At 33.7% G+C, this 9,134-nt stretch overlaps 2 protein-coding genes across 2 annotated transcripts in view; one reads left to right on the top strand and one right to left on the bottom strand.

The window, feature by feature from the left end:
• The first annotated feature begins 3,767 nt into the window (after positions 1-3,767).
• Positions 3,768-7,391, top strand: LOC132040856 (triacylglycerol lipase OBL1). Its single transcript, XM_059431543.1, has 5 exons — positions 3,768-4,310; positions 5,271-5,515; positions 5,601-5,634; positions 5,744-6,390; positions 6,889-7,391. Exons 1-5 carry the CDS (start codon positions 3,968-3,970, stop codon positions 7,168-7,170), a joined length of 1,551 nt encoding a protein of 516 aa, XP_059287526.1. The 5' UTR covers positions 3,768-3,967; the 3' UTR covers positions 7,171-7,391.
• Positions 7,392-7,756: 365 nt separating this feature from the next.
• LOC132039423 (ATPase 10, plasma membrane-type-like) overlaps positions 7,757-9,134 on the bottom strand; it is a 33,000-nt gene continuing 31,622 nt past the window's right edge. The window contains exons 7-10 of the mRNA XM_059429906.1: positions 8,841-9,017; positions 8,558-8,740; positions 8,295-8,458; positions 7,757-7,853 (exon numbers count right to left, since the gene is read on the bottom strand). Coding sequence (XP_059285889.1) covers positions 7,757-7,853; positions 8,295-8,458; positions 8,558-8,740; positions 8,841-9,017 — 621 coding nt within the window. The remainder of the gene's footprint in view (positions 7,854-8,294; positions 8,459-8,557; positions 8,741-8,840; positions 9,018-9,134) is intronic.

The following is a 9,134-nucleotide window of genomic DNA, read 5'->3' as shown; positions in this document are numbered from 1 at the left end:
CTCCGTGTCTAGTCAAACTTAAACACTTAAATTGGATGGAGGGATCTTACTTATACAAAATTTAATACATGAATAACTTAGCTCCTAAACATCTACCAAACAAGTGTTAGGGTTTTTACCCTGATTTTCTTACCATATTTGAGTTTTACTTTTCTATTGAAGGAAAGTCAAAATATTACCATAATTGCTTTTACTTTTCCTGAAAGGAAAATATAATTCTTTTCCATATTTGACTATTCCTTGTCTTGGAGGAAAAGTATTGGACATCTATAAATTGAAGACATCCTTCCCACAACTAAAACATAACAACATCTGCAATGTAGTCCCTTAAGGTTAAAGAGTCTTGGTTAGGGTTGGGGGTTGGGGGGATTATTCTCTCATAGGTTTATGCTTTCTTTTATATTAGTTTTCTCATATGTAGGATAATTGGCCAAACCATATTAAGATATTATGCCTTTTTAATATAGTTTTTTTGTCGTCTTATTTATCGTCGTTTAAGGTTTGTAATTATTAGCTTCCGCATGCCGCCATGATTATTTCGATCCCAACAATTGGTATCAGAGCCAATGGTTCACCAATGATTCAACGAGGTTGAAGATAGGTTCAACGCAGATTCATATCAAGCTATAGCCTATTAACGATATTGAAGATTCTTTATCAAATAAGAAGAAGAAACTCCGGACTACTACATGTGGAGATGAATTTTCAGTCATGGTTTCAACATTCCAATTGTTGCATCTTTAAAAATAAAGCAAAATATTTTTTAAATCAAATTTTAACTAATTTTTTTAATCTTATGTTTAACCATGATAAGCAGCAGTGATGAAAATTATGTGAAGAAGGAGGATGAAGATTATTTTGCCAGAAATTCAGGTCAAGGGGAGATTTATTAGGGTTTTTCTCTTATTTTCTTACCATATTTGAGTTTTTTTTTCTTACTTTTATGTTGAAGGAAAGTCAAAGTACGTATTACCATAATTGCTTTTACTTTTCCTAAAAGGGAAATATAATTATCTTCCATATTTGGCTATTCCTTGTCTTGGAGGAAAAGTTTTTGACGTTTATGAATTGAAGACATCATTCCCACAACTAAAACATAATAGCGTCCATAATGTAGTCCCTTAGGGTTAAAGAATCTTGTTTAGGGGAGATTATTTCTAATAGTTTTATGCTTTCTTTTATATCAGTTTTCTCATATGTAGTCCAATTGACCGAACCATATTAAGATATTATGCCTTTTTAATATAGTTTTCTATGTCGTTTTATTTATCGTCGTTCAAGATTTGCAATTATTAGCCTTCGTATGATGCCCCGATTGTTTCGACCCCAACAATAAGCTCATTCGTAGAAACAGAAGCGTTGATTCTGTTGAAATCGCTCCTGCCTTAGGATCTAGCTCACATTGTCCAGCCAAAACAAGCTAAGAAAAGAAGGAAAGAAAGACACTAAATAACAGAAAAGATGGCTTAACGGAACGTATGGGCTAGGCCTAAATATCCCAAATAATTTTAACAGAATTACTTTCTTTCCTTCCACTCATTCTTTTATCTAAAAAAACCGGTCATCTAATTCACTTCCCAACGTATCAAAACAATAATATTATTTTCACGTAATGGCCAATATCCACGTAAGCCCAACATTCTTTCATGGGTTGGAACCGTCAGCGCAAATCCCAAAATATTCCTTCTCAATAGACATATGGTGCACAGCTGTCAGCACTGTTTCCGTCCTACCTAGGATTGTCTGATTGCTCTCTGTATTAGAAAATATTTTACTGGCAAATATTTTGACTCCGACAAACGTACTTAAACCTAATTTGTTTTGTCTGAATTTGAAGATATATATATATATATATTAAAATATTGTATTAATATTTGCATATTAAATTATTTAGACTGTTTATTTTCTCAGTATATATATATATAAATATATAAAAGTCATCTTTATTTAAAAATTAATAAATATAAATTTAATAAAATATTAAATTAATCTATTTACTTTATTAGCAAAAGATTTTTAAAAAAATAATATGACAGTTGGTGATGTTCACATAACAATGGTGGTTGTGGTTGTCGATTGGAGATGGTCATAGATAGCAATAGTGGTTATGGTTGTTGATAGGAGATAGCCTGGTGATTGTGATGGATAAGGGTGGTGGTTGTGGGTGTCGATTTGGGATGGTTTTGACTGATCGTGGAGGATGTGAGTGTCAATTTAGGATGGTGTGACTGATTGCGGTGGTTGTGCGAAGTAGAGTATGGTGATTGTGGATGTCAGTAGTGATTAATTGACGTTGTTGGTGACAAAGACTAGTAATTGTGATGGATGAGTTCAGTGATAGTGGATGCTGGTTGTGCATGATGACGGTGGTTAATTAGCAATATATAGAAGTAGCTGATGCACTATCAGATTATCATTAACTTTTAACGGACGTTCTATCAAGATTTGACTCGTCAATAAGGGTTTTTCATCTAACTTTTTGTCGGAAATGTCTCTTTCGATATATTTTTCTTTTATTATAGTATTTATTATCGTTCCAAAAATATTTTATTAGATTTCGCGTGACACTTGTTTATTCGATCTTAAAATGTGACTTCTTCTAGTCTCTTTTATTTGCCATGTTTGACTTTTGCATGCCCTTAATTCTTCTCCACATTTATTAGAGTCACTACCAGAAAATCGCATTTTTCTGACTACCAAACATTTGGAAGGTAGTTGGAAAAAAGCAAATTTCTGGTAGCGAGTAGAAAATGAAGATAAAAAAATTAATTAATTATTTCTTAATTTTTTAAAATGACAAGTATTTTGAATTGTATAAAAAGAAACGGAGAAAGTATCAAATATTTCTATGCCTGGGCAAGAGGCTCGGTTCGATTCGGCTCAGTTAAAATCAAATCACAGTTAGACTTGGCTCGATTCAATCAAAATATTGCTTGACTCGGCATAAGTTGGTTAGAGCTCGGGTTTAGCCGGCTCAGCTCAATTGGCTTGTTTTAGTCGCATAATGATTATTTCAAAATTAAAAGTCATTCGCTAAGCTTAATTAAATTAATAACATGTCAATTTAATAATTACTCCGTATTTATTATTATAATTTAGTCAACCTCATTTGAATTTCAGTTATAATTTAAACTAATAATGCATGTAATTTAGTCACTCTTGAATGCATTTATTGATTTAAATTAATAATGCTTATATTTTACTTAATCAACCAATTTATTATGAAACTTTTTCTAATGGCGTAGCACTATGCATATAACTAAATAAAAGAGTCGTCTCATGCTCGGCTCGAGTTCGATTATATATATTTTAACAAAGTTCGACTAGACTCGGCTCAAACTCTGCTAGTTTTCAGTACCATGAGAAGCTTTGTTGAGCTCGGCTCGAGCTCAACTCAATTCGATATATAATACTCCATCCATTTCAATTTATGTGAACCTATTTCCTAATTAGTCCGTGCCTAAAAAAAATAACTTCTTTCTATATTTAGAAACACTTTACCTTTATGCAATGATTTATAGCTACATAAAATATATGTGACTCATTTAATACCACAAGTTTAAAAGTTTTCTATATTTTCTTAAATTAAAATCTGCCCAATCAAATGGGTTCACATAAATTGAAACGGAGGGAGTAGTAAGCTCTATTGGACTCGACTCTCTCGGCTCGATGGCGACACCCAGGTCTACCCGGGAAGGTCCAAGGAGGACACTATATCAATCCGGTACTTCCAATTTCCCATTTCACTTAATCAATCATCTGTCATCACCATGTAATAATACGTAATACAATACTTTTAATACACGTGACTGCTGACCTATCCATTTCCCGAATTATTAGTGCTATAAATTCACCATTTCTTATCCTAACAAATGCATTGATCATCAACTTCTACACTTACAAGAATATTAATTTCTTCCAAACAGTCAAAAACTTAACTCGACTGAACTACTTGTGTTGTCCACACATGGCCACTAGTAATGTCCGGTTCTTGATTGTGAAGCCTGAAAATGGCGGAATATGGGACCTCGTACGCTTCCTCGTACGCAGAGATAAACAAAGCAGCGCTAAGTTTCTCGAATATTCTGAGGTTCTCTTTGAGGAAGAAGCTGAGTTACAGCGCGATGGCGATGATGGTGAAGACGAAGTGGGTGATCATCGATGGGTCATATTTGTGTCCATATTAGTGAGGAAAATATTAAAGGTGTTTGAGAAACCAATGGAATGGAGTGGCTACTTTCTCGAGTTTTTTCTCAACCTCTTTTCTCTCAATGGCAGCTTTCTTGGTTTACTCTACAATATGTTGCACGGTAATAATACCTAACTTTCTCCTCCTTTTCATTTTACGTGAAGGTGTTTGATTGAGTATGATTTTTTTTAAAAAAAAACTTTTAAAATTTATGATTTTAGTTGCGTTTGAAATATTTTTATGGTTACAAAATACTCCCCTGACGTCCAATTTTAAGTGTCTTTAAATCCAGGTCACACCCCTACATGCAAATTTTACCTGCAAAAAATTATTAGGATTTCAAAAAGAAAAAAAGATCAAATTTTGAACCTATAATTTTAGAAGTACAGTGGGTTCAATAGTAAAAATGTAAAGGTTGAATTCACAGCACATAGAGTATGTATATAATATATGTGAAAAAATTGTTAAGATTTCAGGAAGGAACAAAAAAAAAAATTGAACCTATAATTTTAGAAGTACAGTGGGTTCAATAGTAAAATGTAAAGGTTGAATTCATTAAATTGAAATCCAGTTCACACCCCTACATCCAAAATTTACCTGCATATACTTCTTCCGTTCACTTTTACTTGTCACGTTTCACTTCTTGAGAGTCAAACTACATGGACTTTGATCAATATTTTAAGATGTATTTTTTCATTATATTAATATGAGAAGAATTGCAACTTATAGTATTTTTCGTATAGTTTTCGAATATCTAAATTTTAGTTTTAAAATATTAAATTAATCTAATTCAATTTAGCTTTGAAGATTAGTCAAATTGATTCTCGAGAAGCGAAACGTGACAAGTAAATACGGAGGGAGTGTGAATTAGTATGTCTGAAAATAATCTCATAAAAGTATAGCTGAAAGTTGTAGTTCTGGAAAAGGTGACAGCAGCACTGAAAAACTATAACAAACTCTATGATGATATGCATGTTGATTGATGACTGCTATGAAAATAGTGGTGTCCAGTGTTATCGGAATCTCCATTTAGTCTCATCTGTAACAATCTTATTCTGAGCAAAATGTTGCAAGGAAACAGGAAAGGTGGTGATACCACAGAGAGGCTCTGAAACTTTCATAAGTTCTATTGGCCATGTTGATGGGAGAATAAACTTATACAAGAATGAAATATTAACCAAGGAAATCTCTCGACCTGATTTCGGGGATAAAAATATGCAACTGGGAATGGGACATAGAGCTCTTATGGACCTATGCATGATGTCTTCAAAGTTGGCCTATGAGAATGAAAACGTTGTTAAGGACGTTGTAAATCATCACTGGAAGGTATATATACTTCTGCTTCTTTATAAGTGTTTTCTTATCATTTGTTAGTGACATTTATGTTTTCACGAATTCTTTCCCAAAACAGATGCATTTCGTGGATTTTTACAACTGCTGGAATGGTGAGAAGTCAACTTATATCCTTGATTTTCAAAAGAGTTATCACCTTGCTCTTTGCCTTTTCTGATTGTATGAATATTTTCTTTCTTAAATATGTGTTTATTGGGGCAGATTACGAGAAGGAGAGTTCGACCCAACTTTTTATATTATGCGATAAGCCAAAAGATGCGAACTTGATTTTGATCAGCTTCAGGGGTACTGAGCCATTTGATGCTGATGATTGGATCACTGATTTTGACTACTCTTGGTATGAGATTCCGAAATTGGGAAAAGTACACATGGGATTTTTGGAGGCCTTAGGTTTAGGAAACAGAGAAAATACGTCGACGTTTCATGAACAACTCTTCGTTAAAAACACAAAATATATCAATTCGGAACAGCCAGCAGAGAGGACTGCTTACCATACTGTTAGAAACAAACTCAAAAGTTTACTAAAGGAGCATGAGAATGCAAAATTTGTCGTTACAGGACATAGCTTAGGAGGAGCATTGGCTATACTATTTCCAACGATGCTAGTGATGCAAGAGGAAACGGATGTCATGAAAAAATTATCAGGTGTATACACGTATGGACAACCTAGGATCGGGAATAGGCAGTTAGGGAAGTTCATGGAAGCACATTTGGAACATCCGGTGCCTAAGTACTTCAGAGTTGTTTATAGCAATGATCTTGTCCCGAGGTTACCTTATGATGATAAAACTTTCCTCTATAAGCATTTCGGTATTTGCTTGTACTACAACAGCTTATACATTGAGCAGGTAAACATCAATGCGCTTTTGTTTTGCAATCAGAGGCGGAGCCAGTGTTGTAGTTACGGGTTCACCAGAATCTAATAACATCGGCTCAAACTTTGTATTTGTGTTAAATGTTTTATTTAATATGTACAGATAATCTATTGAGAACCCAATAAACAAAAGAGCTTTTTGCATTTGTGGCCTGTCGGCCAAAATAATTATGGGTGCTAGCCAAAATATACAAAACCTATATACTGATTATGTATATTATATGTATAGTATACATATATTCTATGTATTCAATATGTATATTATATGTATATTTATACTTGATATACAAAACCTATACATTTTATGGTTATTATTTTTTGAGCGGTCCAAAAATGTGATTATCCCTTAGCATTTTAAACTATGATGCAGAACCTATAAACTAAAACTCCTAATTCCCCCTCTGTTTGCAGGTATCCTTTTATTGTTCTTTTCTGAATATTGATGTGATTGTATTTCCTTCTTGTCTCATAGAAAGTAGACGAAGAACCAAACAGGAACTTTTTTGGGCTGCGATTCGTGTTACCAGTATATCTGAATGCTGGTTGGGAGTTTATTAGAAGTTTCACTATGGGTTACATATACGGAACTGAGTATAAGGAGAGTTGGGAATCAGTACTTCTTCGGATGGTAGGGCTCGTTTTTCCAGGCATTTCTGCTCACAGTCCAGTTGATTATGTCAACTCTGTAAGACTTGGAAGGGAGAGAAGTATTCAGATGTCATCTTTTTGGAAAGGTTTGATTGGCATGCATTGATCAAGTGATCTGTTATGAGGGTTATGCAGCATTTGTATCAACTGTTGTTGATTTTTGAAGGTCTCTTTTTAGCATTTACTTCTCAAAAAAAGAATTTTGTTAGAGCTTTTTGTGTCTTGAATAAAGTTATCTGTTTACACATCAAATTTAGGTGTTGTAGACTGGATTTGTCTTGTGTGCCTATTAATAAATCTAATTTCAGAGATTGCTCGTTAGATTTGTTTGATAATGAAAATGAATTGTACTGATCTTCTATTCTACAAATCTTTATCCGGAAACAAATTCAATATTTTAAATGGTTTACATCCATATATCAGCATTCCCTTTTCGATATTTGACAGTTAATGATGTTCTTTGTCTACATGATTAGTCAATTATAGTTTTCTAATTAATATTGAAGGAAAAGTTACAGTTAATGATGTTCTTTATCTATTTGAGCAGAAGAAAAAAGAAATAAGCAAGAAAGAAAGGGCATTCTTTCTCTTGGCATGTGTCGGGGAACGCATGAAATAAAATTTACTCTCAAGACAGCATCAAGGGACAAGTTAATTTGTTATCATCGGAGGAGAACGGATTTGTTGGTCATTCAAACTATATGAGCCGTTTGAATTTTGTTAATGTCCAGATCCTTCAGTTTTGATACTGATTCTACATGACCACTCAAAGTATGCAACTCACTAAGCCTACAAAAGATTTATATACATGTAGAAATAAGTCAAGCAGTGCATTGAACTGTCAGTTTGAAAGAAAAATGTCCCAAGCAGAGGTAAGGTAAATACTTACCTGCAATTGGTGTTCATACCAAACCAAGCAATATAACTTAGCCGTTAACAACTAAAGTAACAAGGAATTTTTTCATTTTTGGCCCGTCGGCCGAAATTAATTACTGGGGCTAGCCAAAATATGTAAAACATATACACTGATTATGTATATGATGTGTGTATTTATGTATATAATATGCATAGTTATACTTAATACACAAAATATTTTTAGGCCGGCCCAAAAAAGGAAATTATCCCAAGTAACAATATATAGTATTTGACAATGGTTGAGTGATAAGTGCCACGTCTTGCATTTATTAGTTTGGTATAAACACTAGGTGCGAGTAAATGTATATAGGAGACCTGATTAATTTTGCTCGACGCATAGCTTGTTCAGCAATAATAGAAGATCTTCTGCTTTTAGGTTCAAACTCTATTGATACTAAATCTTGTAGAGTTCTCTGAGAAAGTACCCACTTAGCCTCTCTGTCTTCCTTTCCATAGTCCTTTTTACATGTAAAAGCATTCTATCCAAACCATAAAAAGAGAAGTGAATTCTGGCAACTAAGAAATGATCTTAGTCTTTGAGTGAAATGACCATGAAATGCAAGAAAAAATATGCTGACCTTCTTATCGAAAAGTAGGTTCCAGGCTTCTCCAGTCAGAACATAATGAACAACTAATTTGATTATATCTAAGGGAATATAGGAAATAAGACTATATAACCATATGACACCCGCCCATCCCCAACCTATGCCACTAATTGACGCGAATTCAATATGTGCACAAACAGATATCAAGGTAGCAACCTGTACAATAACGACGGAAAAAGAGAAAAAAAGTAAAAGAACATGTTGAAACTCATAAATAATGAATGGAGTTGAGATTTATGAATTTGGTATGCCTTACCAGTTGGGCCAACACAAATCCAAACATCAAAAGAGCTCCTGGTCTCTCTATAAATGACCAACTCTGAGTGTGGGTCACAAATATTAGCGCCTGGCTGATAATACTGACTAGCAGATATATGGCTGCTGAGATTTCTTCAGTGCTTCCACTTAGAGATTTTACATGGAAGTGAGTCGACAGGTAATCAATAGTGAAAGACGATGAGAAACTAAAGTTAGGACTTTCAGTTTGAATGTGATTTTCCGTCTTTGTGGTTCTCTTATGTTTTAAACATGAAGCAATTGAAGTTTACTA

Source organism: Lycium ferocissimum, chromosome 12, assembly GCF_029784015.1.
Source record: "Lycium ferocissimum isolate CSIRO_LF1 chromosome 12, AGI_CSIRO_Lferr_CH_V1, whole genome shotgun sequence".
In the NCBI taxonomy this organism is placed as follows: domain Eukaryota; kingdom Viridiplantae; phylum Streptophyta; class Magnoliopsida; order Solanales; family Solanaceae; genus Lycium; species Lycium ferocissimum.
This window is presented reverse-complemented; position numbering and strand designations above follow the sequence as displayed.

Coding starts and splice junctions, on each gene's coding strand:
- LOC132040856 (XM_059431543.1), top strand. CDS start 3,968: ATGGCCACTAGTAATGTCCGGTTCTTGATTGTGAAGCCTGAAAATGGC. Junction 5,516..5,600: donor TTGTAAATCATCACTGGAAG/GTATATATACTT, acceptor TTCCCAAAACAG/ATGCATTTCGTGGATTTTTA. Junction 6,391..6,888: donor ACAGCTTATACATTGAGCAG/GTAAACATCAAT, acceptor CTTGTCTCATAG/AAAGTAGACGAAGAACCAAA.